Source organism: Halichoerus grypus, chromosome 10, assembly GCF_964656455.1.
Source record: "Halichoerus grypus chromosome 10, mHalGry1.hap1.1, whole genome shotgun sequence".
Classification (NCBI taxonomy): Eukaryota; Metazoa; Chordata; class Mammalia; order Carnivora; family Phocidae; genus Halichoerus; species Halichoerus grypus.
The window spans coordinates 6,329,363-6,355,929 of NC_135721.1; the positions used below are offsets into that span (position 1 = coordinate 6,329,363).

Here is a 26,567-nt window from a genome sequence, read left to right on the forward strand (position 1 = left end):
TGCACCCCAATGTTCATAGCAGCAATGTCCGCAATAGCCAAACTATGGAAAGAAACAAGATGCCCTTCAACAGACGAATGGATAAAGAAGATGTGGTCCATATATACGATGGAATATTACTCAGCCATCAGAAAGGATGAATACCCAACTTTTACATCAACATGGATGGGACTGGAGGAGATTATGCTAAGTGAAAGAAGTCAGCAGAGAAAGTCAATTATCATATGGTTTCACTTATTTGTGGAACATAAGGAATAACATGGAGGACATTAGGAGAAGGAAGGGAAAAATGAAGGGGGGAAATCGGAGGGAGAGACGAACCATGAGAGACTATGGACTCTGAGAAACAAACTGAGGGTTTTAGAGGGGAGGGGGGTGGGGGGTGGGTTAGCCTGGTGATGGGTATTAAGGAGGGCACGTACTGCATGGAGCACTGAGTGTTATACGCAAACAATGAATCGTGGATCACTACATCAAAAACTAATGATGTAATGTATGGTGACTAACATAACAAAACAAAAAATAAAAGTGTGCCAATACGAAGCAATTCCAAACCACAGCATTCATAAAAGGATTACAAATGCAAGAAACCTTAGAAATGTGGCTGAACTCAGAGTTCAGGGAAATGTCTATGAAAACTTTGCTTCGATTTTAGTATCACCCAACAAAAGGTGAAAACTAGTAGGTGTTAACTGAAATGGTAATCACCATTCAATTGTGTGTACTGAGAACTTACTAAGTGCCTGACCCAGGGATATACTGGTATAATAACAAGGAAACATTTTACCCACATTTAGAACCAAAGAACAAGTATCTGTATGAATAGTATTCTCAAGATAAAATGTGGCTTCTCATTCACCACCCTCCCCCAATCCACGCTTTCCTCAATCCGAATGTCATCATATTTCTTTACTGTTTCAGAAATAATCACTACTGCCTACTCTATACCAAAAATATCTAGAAGCGAGGAATTCAGCAAGGTTTAAGGAAGTTACAGTCCATGGAGTTAACAGTCTAGTTCAGGAAACAAATATTAAAGAAAGAGCAATGAGAATATTTAAAGAAGGGTAACTATGATAAGCACTATGAAGGAAAATACCAGCATACAATGAACACATCTAGTAAAATCTTGGAGAATGGGGTATGCCTGGTCACAAAACGCTTCTTGAGGTTGTGGTATTTAAGATGTGAATGAGGTGGGGGGGCAGGTTGGGGGCCACAGGGAAGTGCAGGTGGAAAGGTGAAAAGAGGGAGAAAAAGAAAAAAAAAAAAAGCAAGAGGGAGAAGGCATGAGAATGGGCTGGAGAGCCAGGCTAGGACTGTTTAGAACTCCAGGTAAACCTGATTCCTCTATATCAAATTTTGACCAATTATCTCTCTTTATCCTTAGAGCCCAAGTTGACATACAATGACCATCATTTCCATCTTATAGTACTCATAAATCAAATTCAGTATTACTCTACAAGCAACCCATTAGTTGCTCTCTACACCTATCAGTTAATGCAATGGAAACCACCTTTCATTCACTCTCAACCAGGGGTTTAAATGTGAGGATTAGGGGACAAGCCATGCAGCTGGCAAGTCTAAGGGAAAGGCGGCTATTTAAAAAATGATTCAAAAAGTAGCCTTCTAAATCCAACATTTTACTAGAAAATAAAGAATAAAATGACCTTAAGAAATAAACTATTACAACAGGAAAATATATACATGGAAATTAGTCATTTAAATTACTGGAGATGTTTAGAATAACTAGTTTTCTTCAGTACACTGCAACAAGACTATAGAGGATATTGTTCATTTCTTAGCTTTTTCACATTCATCTCTATGAGCCATTCTCTATCACTCATTTCATCTTTACTCTGGGATCCCCACCTACTTTCTGCACAACTTTTCATTTACCCTGAATTTCCCACCAAGATTATCCCTTTACCAGCATAGGATTCTCAAAATATGCTCCCTTATGTCAACAGAATTCCCTAACTCCGGCCAAGTTACACTGATGCAACCAAATACTAGGCACCTTAGAGCATATAGGGTATGGATACAATTTTTTCAAGACCTTGCAATAGATCTCCTTTTTACTCAGGATAAAAAGCCAAAACCCTTACAATTATCCTCCACGTCCCATACTCCCCTGACCTCCCTGACCTCATCTCCTACCTCCTCCCCTTTCCTGAGTCCTCTAGCCACATCACATCCCTTGTTGTTGCTATTACTGGTACATTCCAGGTACTCTCTGGTCTTAGGACCTTTGTCCATACTGTTCCCTCTGCCTAGACATCTTTTCCCTAGATATCTGCTTGGCTAAGTCTCTCACTTCCTTTAAGTCTTTGCTCAACTTTTCCCTTCTCAACAAGAACTACCCTGAATACAGTATTTATATTATATGTATTAAGGGAAAGTGTGTTTTGGGAGAAAAGATGGAAACAATAATTATATGTAAGACAGTGATTTAAGAAATGTTGAATGGTGACAACACCACACATACTGAGAAGTCACATCATATCAAAAAGATAGAATTTTCATTAAGATTCTAAACTACATATAAAAAGCACCAAAACAACATGCATGAAACAGTATTTGGCATAAGTATTTCTATCTAAATTAGGAGAAATATCCTTAGTACAAAGGCTGTACTTTGTACTACAAAGGAGATGAGACAACTTCTTCACAAATCTAAACTAACTAGTCCAGCTTTTCATGCTATTGAAATTCATGACTTAAATCCACATGCAACAGAAATAAACCTGTTCATAATCTGGGTCACATGATGGGGGGGAGGGGCAACAAATAATTGCCCAGAACATGAAGGAAAGAGGAAGGAGGTCAGTCAGAGCTAAGGGAGGCATGAGATAACCAGAAATGAGCAAATTAAACTTAGGACAATTTTGGCTGAATATCAAGTAAGAACATCATAAGATATGAGGTTTTATTATGAAAAATGTCAAGTACAGAAATACCACTACTTAGAAAATTTAAAGATACTGAATTGAGCATAAATGTTGTAAGTCAGATGTCTATAGTGCCTATTCAGCAAACAGCTATTTCAGTGAAGTGGAACATGGTTACCATTCTAAGGCTCTCTCAAAACTTATTCAATTGTTTATAAGTATGGCATTATCCTTATCACAAAACTATTCTGACCATATCATCCTGAGTAAATGACTGCTTGAGCAGTGTCAAAACAGAAATTTAAAACATTATCTTCATGAAAACTACTTAAATTGATCTTTTAAAAACCTCTATCATTGTTTAAAATGCTTACTGAAAAATACCAGAAATAAAGTTTTATACTAAAATATTTCAATGGTTGTCTAAAATGTCGTAATAAAAAGTAGACACAAAATCTTTATCTATAGTTTTTATTTTACTCCCTTTCTTCTTACTAAATGTATGTTAACAAAAAAAAACCCTCAAATGATCTAGACAAAAGCTTTTAGCTCAACACATAATTGCAAGAAAATTACAATAATTGTACCAATTAAAATAATCTTGAATGAACAGTATGTCATCTTAATGTTCCGATGGTTTATAGAGGGATCTACTTAATTAGCTGAAATTGCTTTCCAGTGTTAGTATCAAATGTCATTTGTTAAAAGTTGAACAATTTAGAAAATAATTTAACAAAGCAATTTTACCAAACACCAAGAACCAACATTTTCTTTTTCAGCTGAATAAAGCAAGCAGATGTGTCATCAAGTTGCTATAAAAATAAATGAGGCTTTTTATGGATTAAAAAATAAATTTTACTACTAGCGTTAAAAATACTATTTTCTGATTGTTTTTATCAAATCAGATTTCTTTAATAAAATAAATGAATATCAATTATATACTCTGCTTTTGTCTGCTGTAAATAAAACTTTTTATTATTCAAATGACAAGCAATGGAATCAAAGAACTCAACTACGGTTAACTAGAAATAGTCATCTAAATTATTCTAACATATTCCAATATATGTTCTTTCAATATGCTGATCAAATTGTCTTCCCATAGTTTTTCATTGCAAATCATCTTACATTCAATTATCAAGTCAATCCCTTAATGAATTCTTAAAGATTCCTACTACATTGTCTTTTTCTCTCTTCCTTAGACTAGCTATAAAATATTCTTTGTAAGTATTTGTAGGCATATAAATCACACTTCTTTCTCAAAAAAAAAAAAAAAAAAATCTAGGGGCACCTGGGTGGCTCAGTCAGTTAAGTGTCTGCCTTTGGCTCAGGTCATGATCCCAGAGTCCTGGGATGGAAGCCCACACAGGGCTCCCTGCTCGACAGGGAGTCTGATTCTCCCTCTGCCCTTTACCCTGTTCATGCTCTCTCTCTCGTTCTCTTTCTCTCTCTCTCTCTCTCTCTCAAATAAATAAATAAAATCTTTTAAAAAAATCTAAAAATCCCCCTGAATCCAACCCATTAATGGATGGCAGGCCCAGCAAGTGCTAAAGTCTAAAATAATGGATTAATTTAATGGCAAAACAAAGTTCTGATTATCTCATATCTCCAATATAGAGCATTCTATATGTACTTGAACAAAGTATCAAAATATTCCCCCTACAAAACTTCACTCCAAGTTATTTTTATTAATATGATGAAAAATACCCCATCAAAAACATTTCTTTGGCAACTATTCTATTTCATAAACAAGATGAAAAAATTACTACTGTCTTTAAGCTATAGGTGATAAATTCTTTTGTAAGATACATTTTAATTCATAAAAATGTAAATTTTTGAAATTTCCTTGAACATTAGAAAGTCATACAGTTTGACAGTCAAGCAATTTTCTACCAGCAAAGAACAGTAGTTTCAGCCTGAGAAGTGTTTTACCATTCAGAAAGCAATGTTTCAGCCTGAGGCTGATGAAACTTGTTAAATGGCTAACTGTTTGAGCTATCACATTTTTACTTTCCTCCGATCGTTTCAAGTGTGTATGTTTTACCTTCAGTCTGAATGTAAGTTCCTCAACACTCAAGTATTTAGGGACAAAAGATATGTTGTATGAAAGTTACCCTCTAATGGTTTAGAAAAAGGGTGTGTGTGTGTGTCTGTGTGTGTGTGTGTGTGTGTCTGTGTGTGTGTGTGTGTGTGGAGAAAACCAGCCAGCACAGGAGACCGTATGAAACTAATGACAGAGCAATTGAGACAGAACCTTAACTTCAGATAAACTGCATAAAGGGCACATGGGGTTCTCTGTACTGTTCTTACTCTTGCAAATTTTCTAAGTTTGAAAGTATTTTCAAACGGAAAACAATTTTATTTAAAAAACATGTAAGTTCCTCAAGGGCATAACATACTTGTTATATTTGTCCCTCTATGCACCCCAACTCCTGGGCCAGCCCTGCAACACTGGAAAGCATAAAGGACAACCATACAAGCCTTGGCTCATAGTAAAAACTCATGTTGAGTGAAGAAAATTGACTAGAATGGATAAACAAAAATCAAGGGAAGCTATGAGTCTCTATCCCCTACTCATCTTGGTTTCTTGAAGAAAAGAAGAGGCAAGATTTTAGGAAAACATGTTCAAATGATAGTATCTAAAATGAGATCAAATTACTCCTCATCCTTTTGTATCTTTGTCTTCCTGCCACTATCCCAGCAAAGATTAAATAGGAAACTCCAAAACTAGTACTTTCTAATTTAAAGTACTACCCAACAATAAGTTAAAAGCTCTGTTTCACACAAACATGCTCAGCATCTTCTATATAATTTAACAACGTGCGGGAATAAGAAATTCTCTGCAAAGAAATGGGATACTGTGGACTTTTTAAAATCTATGTGGTTTCACCTGGATAATTTACTAACCCAAGAGTTGCAGATTCTAATCATACTTGACCTCCTTGATGGACTGTCCATCTTATTTTCTTCCTGTAGGGTCTGACATGGCTAACTTGACTTCCGGCAATTTGTAGATTTCAGTTCTTAACACACTAATGAACATTGCCCCTTCTGCATCCATTTGCTTCATACTTTTTAGAGATACTGGTACTGACATTAGAATCAATCAATCAACCAACCAAGTGTGGTTTGTGATTCACCCTGCCACCATGAAACAAAACACTGGGTTTTTGTGGGGGTTTTTTAAGCTTTCAGTAGAGCTATGTTTATATACATAATGATTCTCAACTACATGTAGCATGCGTGTAAAGGTTACTGAAATCATATGTGTTTACTAAGAACTACAGTTCTTGGATGCATTTAGCTTAAATTATGTCCTTAAGTAAAAATGTTAGCAAAGCAACAAATAATTATTATTCAATATTTGCATCTCCTTTCTCCCAAGGGAAAAATACTAGTTCCCCAAAATATCTATTTATTTATTCATTTACTCTATCCTACAATATGCTTAAAAGGATTTCAAAGATATAATCGCAATACTATCACCAACAACAAGCTCAAGATTTCTTTGCAGTTAATTCTGTCCTCAGGATATATTCTAAGAATAAAGAGTCAGAGTACTAAGTTCAAAGGTGATTGAATTAATTATTTTCTCTGTGTGGTTATGTTATCAATTTTATATACAGTTAGGATCATTTCTTTCTGTTTTTATATGATACTAGGATTTGCTTTTTTCCATCCTCTTTATTTTGGAATATGACTGAGAGTCCAACCACATGAAAATGGACAGAGATGCCTCATCTCCCATCTCTGCATCCACAACAGGCAAGCATTCTCACCAGGTTCTGGTTTACCCTTCCTAGAAGTTTGTTTTCTATTTTGACAAAAAAAAAAAAAAAAAAAGAATACCTACCTATTTATATATAAATGTTCTATTCCTCCTTCTTTCTTATACAAACACTATCATGCTGTACACTCGTTCATACTTCGCTATTTTCACTTAATATATCCTGGAAATTCCTCCATATCAATCACAGAGTTTTTTTCTCATTCTTTTCTACAGTTACAAAGTATTAGCGTAGATACGCTAAAATCTATTCAACCAATGTTCCTATACATGTACGTTTAAGGTGCACGGTTTTGTATTTGTGCAGGTGTATATTCAGAGTAACTTTCCACAAGTGGAATTGCTGGACTGAAAGTAAATACACATGTCCTCGTGCACCACTGCATCCCCAGCACCCAGCAGCAGAACCACAAATAACAAACACTGATTTCTGTTGGATTGAACTGAAATATGAATTTTTTTGAGGACTTTAAAAACCTTGTATTCATTTTCACAACTTTCCTGCTTCTGTCTCCTGGGGACCCAGACTTTGACCACTTCCCACCTTCTTCACAGAACATATAGAGGGCCTAGTGCCTGGGGCTTCAAGCACACAGCCCTTGAAATGCAAAAAGTTGATGAGTGTTTCTGTAATCTTGAGACACAGTGTACTTCTAAGCAATATACTCAACTAAAGGAAGGTAAAGAGCCTGACCTGAGTCCTCTTCTGTACCAAAACCACAGATTGACATGGGCTATATTTACTCTGTTAAAAGCCCGGGGCAGGGGGGGCAGGGGGGGCAGGGAGGAAAACTGAAAAACGTAATCACTAACAGGTTATCTTAAGTAGAGAAAGCTGATGTTTTTACAAAGGCAAAGAAAAATTGTAGAAAAAAATAATATAGCAATGTCTGCTTAATAGGTTAGTTGTCATTGGAGTAAATCAGACAATTTATATTAAACATCTTATATCTTAGAGTATTACTATCTTATAATATTCTAGAAAGAAATGGAGAACACAGAATTGTAAAAACTCCAGACACTTCATTTTCATCATAAACGTTCAGTGTCTTAAGTATTCCAGACAAGGCTACAGCTGAAGAAAATTTAGATGACGCTACCATGTTGTGAGAAGCGGCACCTCTGCCCATGGACTCTGGAGCAGGTACCCAGCTCTAGCACTTAGTGGCTGTGAGACATCAGGACATGACTCACCTTCTCTGGGCTTCAATTTTCTCATGTGTAAAATAAGAATAATAACACTTACTTATTACTACTTAATAATAACAATAGATGGTGAGAGTAAAAGGTGTTAAAACAAAGTGTTTAGAACAGTGACGGGCACCTAAGTAGTTTATGGACTCTGAGAGACCTGAATGGAAAGAGCTCTACTACTTAAGAGCTAAGTGACTTGGGGAAGTGACCTAAACTTTCTGAACCACAATCTTCCTTGTTAATAACATGGAACTGTTCTAACCACCGAGCTTTCTAAAGCTGCAAGAGAACTAAGGCACTGGCAGACTCTGGTGCTGGAGGAAGAAAGGTTGGAGATACACATGCCAAAAGGAGAAAACGCTAATGATGAGCAACCCCTCCTCCTTAAATGAGGACCCCTGTGAAACAAGCAGCTCTCTTGTTGCCATGATTTCAAATTTCTTGAAACCAAATGTATTACTCTAAGAACAATACCAGTTCAGACAGACTCTAAGAATCCTGTTTGTAGTTCCTAAATGAAGGCTTAGTTTTTTCTCAGACATATTTTTATTTACACACAAATAATAATTTCTCAAGGATGAGGTGAAGTGCCAAAGGACTACCTGTCCATGCTAATTAGCACTTTGTGTAAAAACTATACCATGTGAAAAATAAAACCTATTATATTGGTATGAATTATAATTAAGAAGTTAAAACATTTAAAAAGTTAAATTTTAACTGTTCAATAATAACTATGCTCATCTAGCAAACATTCACAACTATGCAACACGTGTTATGATGTAAAACTTATTCATGAAATAAAACTATTTTTCTACACAACCAAGAGAAAAATCAATCGTGTATCTTATAAGAAAAAAGATAATTTCTAAAATATCAAAGAGCAGATGAAACTCAGTGCCACTTCTCTACAGCAGGCAGTAATTATGCATCACTGCCATCTACTGGAACACCTACTTGACACAGCACACAGTTTAAATAACTTTAGTATAAATTAAACAACTTTAGTATAAATTAAACAGCAAAATCAAGAAGAGTGCATATCTGTAGACTATTACTACACCATTCTCTATAATTCTAAAGCCTAGGATTAAATAAAATACATACATGAAAAATGGGGAGGGGTGCCTGGGTGGTCCAGTTGGTTAAGCGACTGACTCTTGATTTCAGCTCAGGTCATGATCTCAGGGTCGTGATATCTATCCCCGCACTGGGCTCTGCGCTCAGCACGGAATCTGCTGGACATTCCTCTCCCTCTCCCTCCCCCACTCTCTTTTTTTCTCTCTCTCTAAATAAAATCTTTAAAAAATATGGGGCTTGAAAAATAAGGAAAACTGTATGCTGACAGTACTTTAAGAAAAAATTTTTGTGTTCTTAGAAGTTTTAATATATGAACTATACACTAAATGCTTTGTTAGAGTTAGTATTTCATTTATATGTTAAAATAATTATTTCAGTTATACCGAGTTTTACAAAATTGTATAATTTCTTGGTACTATCTTTTTTCTAAGAGATGTTTATTTAGAGCAGCAATTGAACACTTTGAAGGTATTAAGTATTCTGGCAAACAAAAAGGATTATAATTTCATTTGTGAATTTGGTAAGAAATTGTCAACTCTTAAAACTTTACATACTTGATATTTCACTGAACCTTAACTGTGTATCTTTCAAGAAAAAATTTAATTAATTTCTTATCAGAAGAAAAAAATTTAAAAGTACTTCAAATGACTGACCTTAAAGGAACAATAAATTCCTTTATTGCTTAATGCAAAGAATGTTTTCCAGCTTATATTCAGTTTCAAAAGTCCTCCAGATACAAAACTGAAAATATCTGTACTGATGATTTAAAAAATTTAACCTCCTTGGGGCACCTGGGTGGCTCAGATGGTTAAGCGTCTGCCTTCGGCTCAGGTCATGATCCCAGAGTCCTGGGATCAAGCCCCACATCGGGCTGCTGGCTCAGCGGGGAGCCTCTTTCTCCCTCTCCCTCTGCCTCTTCCCCTCCTCATGCTCTCTCTCTCCCCCCCTGTATCTCTGTGTCTCAAATGAATAAATAAATAAATAAATAAATAAATAAATAAATAAATAAAAAATTTAACCTCCTTAATATTCTAAGTAAAGACACTTAGAATAAAAAGATGGAAAAAATAATAACATTTCAAGATCTGCATTTTGTATGTATAAATACACAAAACTAATAGGACTATTAATTAAACTTTTTTTACCATGTAAGTTACCCTGAAAAGGGAAGACTATATCCAACTAAAGAGGTAAATTTTACATGAGATATTTACCTGTGCTAATACAACTCCAAAATTATAATGGAATTAATGAGAATGGTTAGTTGAATCTAGAAGTATACATTTCATGCATATTATTTTGTATTCATTTTGTTTTATATGCATTAACTTTTTTCTGAAAAGTCAACTCAATCTAAGATAAAGTTAAATATCAAGAGGTCAAAGTACCTTTCATAGATGGTTTTTAATGTCATTTGATCTGGAATACCTTCAGTCTCTTCCAAATATAATATGAGCCATGAAGTTCGGTATGGCCACTGCTCAGTAAGGTTGATCCAGCTAGCAAGCCTGTCCCAGTTGAAACTAATCTGATTGGCTCTCAGTAATCGTCCTTTAAAAAATATAAAAACATTTTAAAATTAATAGATGTGTAATATTATAGTAAGCAAAGCATTTAGCATATTGACAAGTAATTTAAATATTTAAAAGTTACAACTTAATTTACACTACAAATTCAAACCTACTATTTATATGGCTTCTATAATTCAAAGAGCTGTACTGGAAAAAGGCTAGGGATTAAACACAATTCTGTTTAAGTCTAAAGTAATTTTTTTGTGTCATTTGCTACTAGTGTTATATACTGCCATATACATGCAGGCAAAAATCTTTCAGAACTATGTGTCAGCCAGTCTCAACACTGCCCACAATCAGACAGCAGAACATCAATGCACCCATGATGGACCCCATCCTCTAAAGTACCATTCTAAGTTGATAAGGAAATGATATAGTGCATCAGAAGGTGATCAGTTCTATGAAGTAAATTAATAAAGCAAGGAGTGTCAAAGAAGGAAGTGTAATTTTATATAAGGTAACAAAGGAAGGTCCCATTGAAAAGCTGACATTTAAGCAAAGACTTAAAAGGAGATGAGAAAGCCCATTATGCATCTCTCCAAAGAAAGATCATTACATGGCAGGAACATGCTAGGCATTTTCAGGGAACAGCAAAGAGGTCAGTAAGGGATGGAAGAGGAGAGTAGAAGATGAGGTCAGAGGTAGGGAAAGAGGTAAAGAGAGAGACATCACGTCAAAAAGGGCCTTGTAAGAAACTGTAAGGACTTAAGATTTTTATCTTCAGCAAAATGGGAAGATAATAGAGTTCTGAGCAGAAAAATAACATGATTGGCATCTATTTCAAAAGGTCACTGTAGCTGCCACATGGAGAACAGACCATAGAGGAAAAGTAGGAGCAGGGAGATGTCAGGCTACTGCTATAATTAATACAGATGAGACATAATGATACAAAGGATAAGGGTAGTATGTTACAAATCATGAAAAATGGTCAGATTCTGGATATAGTCTAAACATAGAACTGAAGAATGCACTACAGGGGCGCCTGGGTGGCTCAGTCGTTAAGCGACCGTCTTCGGCTCAGGTCATGTTCCCAGGGTCCTGGGATCGAGCCCCGCACCAGGCTCTCTGTTCAGCAGGAAGCCTGCTTCTCCCTCTCCCACTCCCCCTGCTTGTGTTCCCTCTCTCGCTCTCTGTCAATTAAATAAATAAAATCTTAAAAAAAAAAAAAAAAGAATGCCCTACAGATTGGAGGCAGTATATGAAAAAAAGATACCAATGTTTTTTTGCCCAAGGAACTGGGAAAAGAGTTGGATTAACTGAGATGGGAGACTATAAGTGGATTAAGTTTGGGGCAGAGGATCTTAAGTTCAGTTTGGGACCTGGTATGTATCAGACATATATTAGACACCACTAGATATCAAGTAGGCAACTGGAGAGCAACAAGGCTGAAGATATACATTTGAGAATCTTTTGCATGTAGATGGTATGCAACCCTTTGGGACTAAATGAGATCACCAAAGGAGCTGGTTCAGATCGAAAAGGAAAGAAACAATGACTGCACCAGGGGCATTCCGACACTAAATGGTAAGGGTAGATGAGGTTTTTATGGTACTTATTGTTACATGACTTTATATGTTTCTGTCTTTACCAATAGGGCAAGAACTTTATCTTGTTTACTGCTTATCTCACAATACCCAGACTGATATCTGGCATGTCTAGACAGTCACCATATATTTGTTAAATGCATACAAAGATATTGATAATATGCTAGAACATTTCCATTGTAGAACATAATCAATTTAATAAAGTTTGAGACCTCACTTAAAGGGATTTAATTACCAAAAATATTGTACATATATTAGATACAACTTCACTTGCAATTTAGTTCATAGCATGTACCCCAACCTTAGTCTAAAAGCAAATTCCAGTCTAACTATCATTAACAGTGTTAACACTAGTCAATATTACAAAGTACCATTCAATATGATGCACAGAAACATACACTTATATACTAAATTTATATTTATATGTATTTATATTTACATGTAAGCATTAACATGGTGAAGAGCTGAATTCTATGCATGGAATTCAGGCACAGGGCAATAATCTTCAATTTTATTGTCAATATTTTTATTTAAAACATTATTTGAAAACTAAAACAATAGCAGCATATAAAATTTGAATTTCAACATTGTTTTAAAGATTTTATTTATTTATTTGAGAAGGGGGGAGAGAGAGAGCGAGCAAGTAAGAGTGCAAGAGCAGGGCGAGGGAGATGCAGACTCCCCACCAAGCAGGGAGCCCGATGCGGGGCTTGATCTCCAGACCCTGGGATCATGACCTGATCCAAAAGCAGATGCCTAACCGACTGAGCCACTCAGGTGCCCCCAAATTTCAACATTTTAAATTATAAGTTAATTAAGACATCCATGTTCATGGATTGGAACACTCTATTGACATTTTAACCCAAGTCATCTATAGACTCAATGAAATCTCTGTCAAAACTCCCAATGACATTTTTTGCAGAAATAGAAAAACCCATCCTAAAATTCATATGGAATCTCATGTGACACTGAATAGCCAAAACAATCCTGAAAAAGAAGAACAAAACCGGAGGACTAACACTTCCTTATTTCAAAATTGACTACAAAGCTACAGTAATCAAAACAGGATAGACTGGCATAAACATAGGCATATAGATCAACAGAACAGAATAGAGAGCCGAAATAAATCCTCATGTGTATTGTCAAATGATTTTTGACAAGGGTGCCAAGACCATTAGATGGGGAAAGGACAGTCTTTTCAATAAATGGTGCTGGGGAAACTGGAGATCCACATGCTAAAGAAGGAAGTCGAACCCCTACCTAACACCATATATAAAAATTAACTCAAAATGGATCAAGTTACCTAAATGTAACTTAAAACAATAAAACACTTAGAAGAAAACATAGGACTAAAACTTCTCAACACTGGATTTGGCAGTACTTTCTTTTTTTTTTTTTTTTTTTAAGATTTTATTTATTTATTTGAGAGAGAGAATGAGAGAGAGAGAGAGCACATGAGAGGGGGGAGGGTCAGAGGGAGAAGCAGACTCCCTGCTGAGCAGGAAGCCTGATGCGGGACTCGATCCTGGGACCCCAGGATCATGACCTGAGCTGAAGGCAGTCGCTTAACCAACTGAGCCACCCAGGCACCCTGGCAGTACTTTCTTGAATATGACACCAAAGCCACACAAACAACAACAACAAACAGACAAACTGAACTTCAAGAAAATTTTAAAATTTTGTACACCACAACGCACTATCCACAAAGTAAAAATGCAACCCACAGAATGAGGGAAAATATTTGCAAATCATTTATCTGATAAGGGATTAATATCCACAGTATACAGAGAACTTCTAAAACTCAACAATAAAAAACCCAAACAACCCAATCCAAAAATGGACAAAGGACTTGAATAAACATTTCTCTAAAGAAGATATAGGAATGGCAATAAGCATATGAAAAGATGCTCAACATCACTAATCATTAGGGAAATACAAATCCAATCTTCAATGAGATACTACTTCTCACCTATTAGGATGGCTACTATCAAAAAATAAATAAAAAGAAAAAAGCGTTGGCGAGGATGTAGAGAAATTGGAACCTTTGTGCATTGTTGGTGGGAATGTAAAATGGTGCAGCCACGGAAAACAGAATTAGGTTCCTCAAAAAATTAAAAATAGAAATACCATGGGACCCAGCAATTCCATTTCTGAGTATATATCCAAAAGAACTGAAAGCATGGTCTTGGAAAATATTAAGATACACTCATGTTCATAGCATCATTATTCACAATAGCTAAAACATTGAAGCAACCCACATGTCCATCAATAGATGAATGGATAAGCCAAAATACGGTATATACACAATGGAACAGTATTCGTTCTTTAAAAGGAAGGAAATTCTACATGCTACAACATGGTGAACCTTGAAGACATTATGTTAAGTGAAATAAGCCAGTCACAAAAAGATAAATATTATATGATTCCACTTTTATGAGGTACTTAGTGTAGTAATATTCTGTAGAACAGAAAGTAGAATAGTGGTTGCAAGGTGCTGAGGAAGGGGAGAAGGGGGAGTAATTACATAACAGGTACAGAGTTTCAGTTTTACAAGATGGGAAGAATTATGGGGATGGATGGTGGTGATGGGTGCACAACAGTGTGAATGCATTTAATATCACCAAACTATACCCTTCAATACGGTTAAGATAGTAAATTTTGTTATGTGTTATTTTACTTAACCCAATAAAAAAGAAAAAATCTATCATTTGAAAACCAAAACAGTGTACAAAATCTGAATGCCAACATTTTAAATTATAAGTTATTTATACTCAGTCATACAAATTAGCATAAAATTATCTTTATACAAAGAGAAAAATTAAACCTGAGGTGAAATAAAAGATTTTTTAAATCATCAAGTTTTAAAAATAACAGTGTACAACTGATGGCTGATTTCATTGTCAAAACTAATATAGGTTTTATTAGATACACTTAAGGCAAATAAAAGTGGTATACAGCAGTATAAACCTATGAACACAGTACATCCTTCTGTTTCTGAAAGTGAAGTGCTTTGCTAATGTGTTCAAGTTTATTATCTACCACAAGATAGTAAGAAACAAAAGCTACCTGTCACAGAAACAATATTAAGTAATCTTCTCATGGTCTGAGGACTTATGTCACTGAACCAGTCCTCGGTAACCAGCAGTTTTGTAAGATCAAAGGACATCTGCCGAGTAATGGTCCGCTGCATCTGCCTTCTTCGGTAAGTATCCTGAAAGAGTTTAAGAACAATGAGAGTGAACCAACACTCCAGGTCTGAGAACTTAAGGTTTTTTGAGAAGCTAATATATGTTTATGATGACAACAAAAATAATCTAAAATTTCAGTCAAAGAGGAAGATTATATACTAATAATAGTCCTTATTATTATTATTCCCTGAGGCAGAATCTTTACAGAACAGCTGTAAAGTAATATCAGCAGCAACTGCATCAAACGGTTTAACTGCAGACATATTTACAGCTGTGCGGTTAGAGACAGCTAAATGCCTGGAAGATTATAAATAAGCAGAATTATGGAAAGAGAATTCAAGTCAAACTCTTATAGGAGTTCCATTTTCATAGGGACCCTGAAATAATAAAGCAAATAAATTCTTGTCTAGTTTTAAGCATTCAGCATCTTGATGTTTAGGTTATTTTTAAATGTGTGACAACTACCCTCACATATGTATAAGAATTAAAGGCACTCCTGAGATTAAGAATTCCTTCATTCTTAATCTCAGGAAACAAACTGAGGGTTGCTGGAGTGGGGGGTGGGGTGGGAGGGATGGGTGGCTGGGTGATGGACAGTGGGGAGGGTATATGCTCTGGTGAGCGCTGTGAATTGTGTAAGACTGTTGAATCTCAGATCTGTACCTCTGAAACAAATAATGCAATATATGTTAAGAAAAAAAAAAGAAGAAGATAGCAAGAGGGGAAGAATGAAGGGGGGGAAATCGGAGGGGGAGACGAACCATGAGAGACGATGGACTCTGAAAAACAAACTGAGGGTTCTAGAGGGGAGGGGGTGGGAGGATGGGTTAGCCTGGTGAGGGGTATTAAAGAGGGCACGTACTGAATGGAGCACTGTGTGTTATACGCAAACAATGAATCATGGAACACTACATCAAAAACTAATGATGTAATGTATGGTGATTAACATAACAATAAAAAATTTAAAAAAAAAGAATTAAAGGCGCTCTAGTGGGCAGAGTGGGATAGAGAATCCCTTCGAATCCGAGGAAGAATAAGCACAACAAAGGTGAGTTTTCATCTGAAGTCATGGTGAATACAAGCACAGGGAGCCCAAAAGGCCGGACTACTAAGAGACAAATTCGAAATGTGAAATTATACCCTCCTCCTAATTTATTACTATCAAGTGATATTAATTTTGCATTCATACTTATATAGGTTAGAGACATAAAATCAAAACATTAAAATGTTACTGAAGACACATTATATAAAATGTCCCAAATGTAATGGTAGCAAACTAGGAAAAAGAAAACAGTGCCAATGCTAGCCCAATGTAAAGTGGCACTATCACTGTAACTTACCTGCAAGTGGACATCTTCCTGTCTTATAATACTCTCTTGATCTATATACAAAAGAGGATTCTAAGAGTGGAGTAGGACAGGGAAAACACGAGTGTTCGAGGAGAAACCTGAGGTGGCTGGGCAGGACACACAATCACTATGTGGGTGTAAAAGAAAGGGTCACACCTCACAGATATCAGGGAAAGAGGACAGCCAGCAGGAAGAGCATGGAGCTCTTCTCACACCACGAGCCTCTTTCCCCCGTACAGCTCTGGTGGCAACAGGCACCTGGAACGGGTACAACCTAACCTGGAATGAACGCAGGTGTTCTCAACCCCGGATGACATCATCTGGAGAGCTTTAAAATCTCACTCCCAAAGATTCTGATTCAGCTGCTCGGAGGAAGGGCACCTGGGAACAGGTTAGGAGAGGATGGGGCCTACCACACAATCCACAGTTGTTATGGGCTCTAGGCTCACATGTTTCCTAAAATGCCACCTGAAGCCAAAAGGAAATTCAATAATACAATTTATTTGATGAGTTTAATGTAATATTTACAGTAGCATATATTTAAGTAGTATCAGCTTAGCTTTATTTGAACAACAGCAATACAAACACATGGCTCAAAACAGTGGCATCTTACCCGTCTATTAAGGGCTGTCTTGCTACCGAGCTTAGTCATCTCTCCAAGGCTGTTTTGTGAAACTCTTCTGTCAGCATCTTCCTGTATCCCTTAAAGAATTTGTCGAGAGAGCACCACTGTATTAAAATTCTGTTGTACATGATATTTATTTTAAAGATTTTGTTTATTCATGAGAGACAGAGAGAGAGATAGGCAGAGGCAGAGGGAGAAGCAGGCTCCCCACAGAGCAGGGACCCCAATGCGGGACTCGATCCCAGGACCCCGGGATCACGACCTGAGCCGAAGGCAGACACTTGACCGACTGAGCCACCCAGGTGCCCCTGTTGTACATGATGTTTAAAGAAAAATGAAATACCAACAGTATTTTTCAAGGTAAAAGGGGAGTTACCATAAAACACTATGTAACTATTTCAAACCAAAGTACCTGAGGAACTGGATCTTTACCTGCATTATCTGTGCATGGAATGTCCCCATTTGTTGTTGAAGTCACAAGAAATTTTCTTGCATTGCTTAGTCCACGACTATTAAGGAAAACAGGTAAATGAACTATATTGCGCATATAGTCATGTCCATTTATATTTGAGTCACGAAGCACACTGTTGAGGTTCTGGTTAATTGCCTTTATAATAATATGTGGATCACTTGCAAAAATGGCAATGAATGGGCCTTTTGAAAACAGAATTCGGACCTGTGGTAGAAAAAATGTGTACTTATGATATAAATTTCAAATTATCCAAAGCAACAAAAAGTCCCTTTCAAATCTGTACTATCCTTTGGTGACTATATTTTTTAAATACTATCTTTTTTCAAACTCTTATTTCATATGAAAACAAATTTCATTGAAGTCTCAATCTGGTTTTTCACCATCTGACAATTTTTCACCATCGAACAGTGATAAAACCTCCAAAGAAAACAATTAATCCTGTCTTATTTTGAGATATTTACGGTCTACATTAAAAGGAAAGATCAAAACACATAGGAATTTTGTGAATATACATGAGGTGCTGGGCACACTGGTCTCTCTCCACAGCTACACACTATTGTTTTAACATACCTTATAGAGAGCCACTGATGTACCCCTATTTAAACAAAAACTACAAATTCTGTGGGTTCTCTACTGTTGCCTCTGATTCTAACCATAACTATCTGCAAAAGAAAGCTGGAGTCACACTATGGACTTAAGAGCTATTTTGTTCATTTTCTCACACAGCCATTGAAGCTAAAATTATTTAAATCTGTTTGTGATAAGACATTTACTCCTGCTATACTTCTGCACTTAAAAAAAAATAGTTGGTTTGGGGCGCCTGGGTGGCTCAGTCGTTAAGCATCTGCCTTCGGCTCAGGTAATGGTCCCAGGGTCCTGGGATCGAGCCCCGTATCGGGCTCCCTGCTCGGCGGGAAGCCTGCTTCTCCCTCTCCCACTCCCCCTGCTTGTGTTCCCTCTCTGGCTGTCTCTCTCTCTGTCAAATAAATAAAAATAAAAAATAAAAATCTTAAAAAAAATAGTTGGTTTGACAAGAGAAAGTACTATTCAAATTCCACTTGAGAAATTCACAAAGTCATTCCTCTCAGCTACCACATGTGACAATTCTAAGTTTCAAGACGGCGAAGACATACAGTGTCCAGCATCTGGAGCACTTTGTCCTGCTCGCAGGCATCTAGTCCATCAATGATAACCACCAGCCTCGTCTGATTCTGAGTGAAGCTGTCAATGGTTTTTGCCATCCTGGCCATCAATTCCACTTCACACTTAAGAACCTATGCAAAAGAAAGGACAGAAGCACTGAAGATACAAGAAATTTAAGCACATTTCTTAAAAAGTCTGACAGAAGCTCATCTAATAGGAAGAAAAGAAATCCCACGTCCTCACTGCCAGTTGTGGTCCCACTTAAAACCGCAGTGAGTGCTTCACAATTTATAAATGTGATAATTTATAAATTTATGACTTTACATAAATTAGAGCATTTTACCCTTACAATGAGGTAGTCACAGTCATACCCACTGTAAAAGGACAAACTGGGCTGAGTGACTTACTTGCCAAGATCACATGCTCTGAAAGTCAAAAGACTAGGAATTGAATGCAAATTCAAATGATCTAAACACCACACCACAGCTGGCTTCTGATGGCACATGACCTTGATCAAAGGAAGGGGTTACAGATATTGTATAAAGTCCCTTTTGATTCTAAAAGTATGGTCCTATTTTATATGTTTTGGTGGTTTAATTTGCTTCCTCTACCAGGCTCTAGAGGAGCCTATTTTATTAGGCAGGAAACCCATTACTAGTAGGGAGGTGGTGACCTGTGGAGCAATCCCCTAACTCCTAGAAGTACCTTACAAAAGTCTATTTTATAAAAACCTGTATTGTTTTCATTTTTCCCACTTCAAATGTACATTTCCACAGGGCAAATCTGGACTAAAACTAAAAACAAATGCAACACTGTAACATTTACAGAGTCCACGCCCTAAAGCCCCACCATCAGGGTCATGGTAGAATACCCACATTCATTTACTTTCTAATGATCAGTGAGTGCTTACCTTCATGAATCCTTCACTTTTCAGTTTGTGCAGTTTTGAGGCAGCATTATGGAGGCGTTTCCTTTGAGAATTCAGGAGAGAGTCCAGCACCTGCCACCATGTACGACAGTTCAGCACAAAGGCCAACCCCACTATTGACGCGATTGATATGAGGACAGCATTCACTGTCAGATGTTTTGGGTCAACTCTGAAGATAGCCAGGAGAGTAATTCCAGCAATAATGCAGCCAAAGATAAAAAGGAAGATGACAAAAGATGGCAGGCAACACGTTTTTTTCCATTTCTTTTTGCCTGTAAGACAACAAATGGTTTTACCAATTATTTACATACCAAGTATCTAGAGGAACCTAACCGTGACAGTCATGGCATATGAATTTCTGATGTTCAATTCGTGTTTTCACAGAAATGCACTGAACATTCATCCCAGCCTCATCCCCTACACACATACACAAAGAAGGAGGAAGAAGGAAGTCCTACCCTGTGTATCTTCAGTCTTGAATACTCGAAAGAGCCTGGTTGCCAAAAAGCCAAACTCTCTCTCACAGGCATCCGAGAGAGTTGCGATCATTTCAGCCATCGATGTTTCTCCACCTACACTGGACAGCCTGTTGTAATCTGTAAACAAAAACCTTGGGGGGAAAGGAAGTAAAATGTTACTCAGATATCTAAAGAAATAAATAATTTCCACATACATCAATTCTGTATCATGTACCGTACATTTTCTTAATGTCTCTTTTAAAATATTGTCATTCAAGTTCTGAAGAGGGAAAAGAACTTGTAATTAGGTTCCTTCCACTTCTAACATCGTACATACTTGTCTTAGGAAAAGGCAATAACCAAAGTAAAATGTGGCAGAGTTGTATGAAGTTAATTCTGACGAAAAGCAGCAGGGTCAAACGTGGCGGCAGAGCTCAGGCACGGCATCGGACACATGCAGGGCCTTCAGCACAGGGACTGAAAGAGCCACGTGGGGAAGCATGTGAGGCCCCAACCGAAGAGATCAGAAGGCTGACAGAATACTACAGTCATTAAGAATTTAAGGCCATTTCAAAACTCAAGTTTCAGAATGTTTTATTTATAGCTTAAACATTCAGTAAGGATTTAGAAATGAGGTGTAAAAGATTCTTTTCAGGTTGTTCTTTGAGATAACTGAATAATTTGTATCCTGATCCTCTGAGTGGATAAGATTTCTGCATTTGCTCCTTTCTCCCCTTCCACCCCTAAATTAAATGCTCATCTCAATCCAGTAGAAAAGCACTGCTTTCAAAATACAATCTAGGATCACACTGTACTCTGTTGTGTGATATTAATTTATGCTATTTTTTTTTAAAGATTTTATTTATTTGACAGAGAGAGAGACAGTGAGAGCAGGAACAAAGCAGAGGGAGTGGGAGAGGGAGAAGGAGGCTTCCCACCGAGCAGGGAGCCCGATGTGGGGCTCGATCCCAGGACCCTGGGACCATGACCTGAGCCGAAGGCAGATGCTTAACTGAGCCACCCAGGCGCCCGTGATTTATGCTATTTTAATTGTTCTAACTTTTTTTAAATAACATCTCATTAATTTAAAATAAATTTTCTGTGAAAATATTTCCCTCAATTATTTTATTCCACTCTGTATGTTTTCTTAACTTTTTCATTTTACCTTTTCATTTGTAAATCCTTCTCCTAATACTTAATCATATATGCTAACTACACAAGTTTTTATTTTATTTTTATCTCTTATATTTATAGTTTTGATGTTTCATCTGGTTTGGCCTATTAATTTTCATCTTAAGTTACACATTTTATCTTGTAATAATTTTAAAATTCTTAATCATTTAGTATGCATTTAACTATTTCGCTAATTTTTATTGAATTCCTCTTGCTTTCAATTCTGTTTTTCACTTGACGTTCCTCTGGAGCCCTCTACCTTTCCTTTATTCTTTTTTTTTTTTTTTTTTTTTAAAGATTTTATTTATTTATTTGACAGAGAGAGACACAGCGAGAGCAGGAACACAAGCAGGGGGAGTGGGAGAGGGAGAAGCAGGCTTCCCGCTGAGCAGGGAGCCCAATGTGGGACTCGATCCCAGGACTCTGGGATCAGGACCTGAGCCGAAGGCAGACGCTTAACGACTGAGCCACCCAGGCGCCCTACCTTTCCTTTATTCTTGACATACATGTTTTTCACCTTTTCTGAACTCTTTTCTCATACATTTCCTATTTGACATTAATAATAATTTTAGATAGGCAAGTCAATTTATTTCCACAGGTGAGGAAAGAGTGGTTCAGAGGGCACGCTCAGTAGCCAAGGTTACATGCTAATGCAAGGGGATGCCAGGACCCCATCCTACATCCTGTGCTCTCTTCAAAGTGTTCCTAAAGGATGGAAAAGGTGTCATGGGGGAGGGGGGCGGTTATGCTCAGATCAAATTTGGTAAATCCAAGTTAACCAGATTTTTTTAGGGAGAGGTGTCTCTCATCCTTTTATGTACAAGAGGAAGATATGATATAAAGTGTTTCTCAAACCTACTTAACCAGGACATGTTGTTTTATTTCTCATATAAAAAGTTCAAGAAACCAATGCCTTGGTATGCCTGGGTGGCTCAGTCCGTTAAGTGTCTGCCTTCAGCTTGGGTCATGATCCCAGGGTCCTGGGATCAAGTCTCACATCAGGCTCCTTGCTCAGTGGGGAGTCTGCTTCTCCCTCTCCCTCTGCCTGCCACTCCCCCTGCTTGTGCTCTCTCTCTCTCTCAACCTCTCTGACAAATAAATAAGTAAATAAAATCTTTGGGAAAAAAAAAGAAATCAATGCTTTTTTGGAACATACACTGAGAACGCATTATAAACTTTATTTTTGCTTCATCTTATGAAAAGCTACTTCTGTCAAAGGGACCAACTCACCTCACAGGTAAAGCTTTAGTGGTCTGCTCTGGCAATTCAGGTGGGTTTACAAACATCAATTTGAGGAGGAGTTCCAAATATCCAATATGTCTTGCCAATCTAGTGCTGAGGACCCAGGCCCAATTCCAACTCTCTCCTTCCCTTCGTCCACCAAAGTAAATGACAACTGAAATTCACAGTTTAAAAAAATTATTCAAAACAATCATCACTCAAGCAGCCTCTCTTCTCACACTGTCAAATATCAAGTAATGAGAGGTAGGCTTACACGACTTTCCCTGGTTCCATGCTATTTCCTAACTACTCCTCAAAGAATTCCTCAGCTAATTAACCAACACAGAGAAGGTATGTGGAAAACAGGAAACTAGCTAAAATATGACGTAAGAAACACAATCAGAAAGATAATGCCTTAAACAGAAACATATCACTTAGTTCAGACTCAAATGTAAATGATTTTGGGTTTATCACTTTTTGCACCTGTTGAAGTTACCAGTTCCTCCAATAGGGAATCTATTTCCTCTGCTACAACTGAATATATCCCCTAAGAATAGGACTATAATTGTTTTTTTCTTTGCTTTTAAGTAAAATAAAGATCATAGGCATGATCAAAATGCCCAAGAGCATGCCATTGATGGCTATGAAGACTTACTTTCAAAAAAGACTTAAAATATAGTAAGTCATTAGCATATAAAAAAGTGAGTATAATAAATTAGAGTTCTACTTCAATATCAACGAGTAGTACACCAGTGTTTAAAGCTACTCCAGCCAGGTTGTGGACAGTTCCTCTAGGCTAACTTATAAAACAGCAAAAAGATTATGAAAATCTTTTAATTAATTATGAAAATCACTTATAGGAGAGATATAGATAATATTTTATATTTTATAAATATAGATATATAAACTATTAAGTTAATATTTTTAAATAAAACAAGGAGTCTTAACACTGTCTCTATTTTTTGAAAAAATAAAAAGCAAAAACTTACTAAAAAATATATATAAGAGAGCCAAGAAGCTCAATGACACTGCTATCCCAAGATTCAGGTCGACCGTAAAAGCAAACAATAAACCAAGCCCTCCACAAAGCAGCAAGGTCAGAAATACTATAAGCCAGGAAAACTGAAAAAGAGGTTCAATCTGTTGTCCTGCAAAAGTCTTCATTTCATCTGAAAGAGAAATAGGAAAATCTTAATCCTGTTTTAAGAAATACAACTTCTTTTTTTTCCCCTCCAAGTGTTTATTTAAATTCCCGTTAGTTAACAGAGTAATATTAGTTTCAGGTGTAGTTTTGTTTTTTTCTCCCAAGTTTTTAAGAAATACAACTTCTAACTCAATTCGCAATTTTCAATATAAACATTTACTGGGCACTTACTACTAAGTTCCTAGATAGAATGTTGCTCCTCAACCATTTTTGCCAATGTCTTATTTAGATAAACATCCTAACTCCATTCCCTAGGGGTACACCCATCCTTGTTTTACCCACTCTCTTGCTTCATACTGAGGATACACAAATCCTTTTTCATATATTCCCATCTGTCAAGATTTTGTTTTTATTTTTTGTGGTTTGTATTATATAAGCAACAAGGTATAGTTTCCACATACAAAACTGGAACACATTACTTTGCTATTTGATAAAAATTTTACAGGCAATACTGAAACCTGTCCTTGAAGAATGAGTAAGATTTTGCCAATCAAAGGGGCAGTGAGAGGAGCTGTCTAGGAAGTTCCTAACAAAGGGAGCAACTCAGGGAAAGTATCTAGTCTGTTCTTGCAAGAGCCAACAGCCCTCTGTAACTGCAACACGGGGCATACGCATGAGGCAGTGCTGGTGGGTATGCCATGCAAAGTGACAAGTTTAGGAAGGGCTCTGGATATGATGACTATAAAGAGCATATGCAGGGGCACCTGGCTGGCAGTGGAGCATGCACCTCTTGATCCTGGGGTCCTGAGTTCAAGCCCCATGTTAGGTGGAGCCTACTTAAAATTAATAATAATAATAAAAATAGCACATGCAGAAAATCTGCTACCAAGGGATCTTAAGAATGTTATAACACAACTGGATCTTTGTTTTAGGAAGAGAACTCAAATGATTGTGTGGAGGATCAACTGGAAGGAGTAACACATTCAATTTAGTAAACTGTGCAACACATACTCATACACGAAAATCTATTTTGCTTTACTTCAGAAAAAACACCAGAGGAAGCTTCATTATATATACAGACTTTGTACAAACATGCCCTTTACCTTCTAGTTTCTTCAGTAAGAAGGATTTCCCACTTCCCCACTGTGCATACAGCCCCACACAAATGGGTGGCTGCATGGTAGGCTCGCTGAGAATGTCTGCCAGCGCACTGCTATACAAATCATAGCCAAGCATGTCACCGTCTGTTTCAGTAGGAGACAAGTGTCCTGTAATTATAAACACACCATATCCTTACATTAAAAAGAGACATTACCACTAAAAAAGGAACATCAATTCTCAGTTATCAATTGTTTATTTAATTAAAAAAAAACTGTTTTATTAAATGGTTACACCTGTATAAAAAATAGGTTAAAAGATTCTTAAACACTGTTATTTCACTGAACTTAAGATACCTACTTATTGTAAGATGCATCATTATGTATAACTAAGAAAGAAAAAACATGTTGCCAAACTGTGACAACAATGCTCTCTTATCCATCAATTATGAAACACATTCCAACTTCAGACATGTTAAAACGTGGAACAATGTACATTTTAGAATCAATAAAATATGATTAAAACACAAACTAGTATATAGGAATAAATTTAATATGTGTTAATACCTATATACAGAAAGCTATTAAATGTTACTGAAGAATAAAATATAGTAATCAGAGAAAAAGAGACATTATATGGCTCCAGGCAGAAAGGTTTAATGGCTTTGAGACAGCAATTCTCACCAAATTAATTTATCACTTTAAGACAACTCCAATCAAAATCCACAGGAATTTTTGAAAAATTGAAAGGCAGAAGAACATGTAAGAATAGCTAAGAAAAAATTTTAAAAGACTATCAGAGAGGGGCACCTGGGTTGCTCAGTCAGTTAAGTGTCTGCCTTCGGCTCGGGTCATGATCTCAGGGTCCTGGGATCAAGCCCCACATCGGGCTCCCTGCTCAGCGGAGAGCCTGCTTCTCCCTCTCCCTCTGCCTGCTTCTCTGCCTACTTGTGCTCTCTATCTCTCTGTCAAATAAATAAATAAAATCTTAAAAAAAAAAAAAGACTACCAGAGAAAGAGTAGTTGTCTTTGGAGAAAAATCAAAATATACTACAAAGCTACAATAATTAAAGCATTGTAGAACCAGCACAAGATATTAGTATAAGCAGCATTTCAAACCAGTGGGCAAGGGAGGAATTAATAAGTGGTGCTGGGAGGTGCGAACCATCCATTTTTTAAAAAATTAAAGGAAAACTCTATATATCTTATACCTTAAAAAAATAAGTTTCTCAAAAGGGAAAATGAACTCATGGGACTTCATCAAGATAAAAAGCTTCTGCACAGCAAAGGAAACAGTCAACAAAACAAAGAGGCAACCCACAGAATGGGAGAAGATATTTGCAAATGACACTACAGACGAAGGGCTGATATCCAAGATCTATAAAGAACTTCTCAAACTCAACATCCAAAAAAAACAAATAATCAAGTAAAAAAATGGGCAGAAGACATGAACAGACAATGTCTCAAAAGAAGACCTATAAATGGCTAACAGACACATGAAAAAATGTTCATCATCATTAGCCATCAGGGAAATTCAAATCAAAACCACACTGAGATACCACCTTACACCAGTTAGAATGGAAAAATTGACAAGGCAAGAAACAACAAATGTTGGAGAGGTTGTGGAGAAAGGGGAACCCTCTTACACTGTTGGTGGGAATGCAAGTTGGTACAGCCACTTTGGAAAATGGTGTGGAGGTACCTCAAA

The 26,567-nt window shown here is 36.8% G+C and overlaps 1 protein-coding gene across 12 annotated transcripts in view; it reads right to left on the reverse strand.

Annotated features, from left to right (window-relative positions):
* KIDINS220 (kinase D interacting substrate 220) overlaps positions 1-26,567 on the reverse strand; it is a 104,763-nt gene that overhangs the window by 39,859 nt on the left and 38,337 nt on the right. For all 12 annotated transcript variants that reach the window (XM_078055937.1, XM_078055938.1, XM_078055936.1 and 9 more), the window contains exons 13-22: positions 24,866-25,030; positions 23,608-23,787; positions 22,628-22,793; positions 20,225-20,376; positions 19,749-20,038; positions 18,829-18,969; positions 17,656-17,899; positions 17,212-17,300; positions 15,128-15,272; positions 10,335-10,497 (exon numbers count right to left, since the gene is read on the reverse strand). In XM_078055937.1, coding sequence (XP_077912063.1) covers positions 10,335-10,497; positions 15,128-15,272; positions 17,212-17,300; positions 17,656-17,899; positions 18,829-18,969; positions 19,749-20,038; positions 20,225-20,376; positions 22,628-22,793; positions 23,608-23,787; positions 24,866-25,030 — 1,735 coding nt within the window. The remainder of the gene's footprint in view (positions 1-10,334; positions 10,498-15,127; positions 15,273-17,211; positions 17,301-17,655; positions 17,900-18,828; positions 18,970-19,748; positions 20,039-20,224; positions 20,377-22,627; positions 22,794-23,607; positions 23,788-24,865; positions 25,031-26,567) is intronic.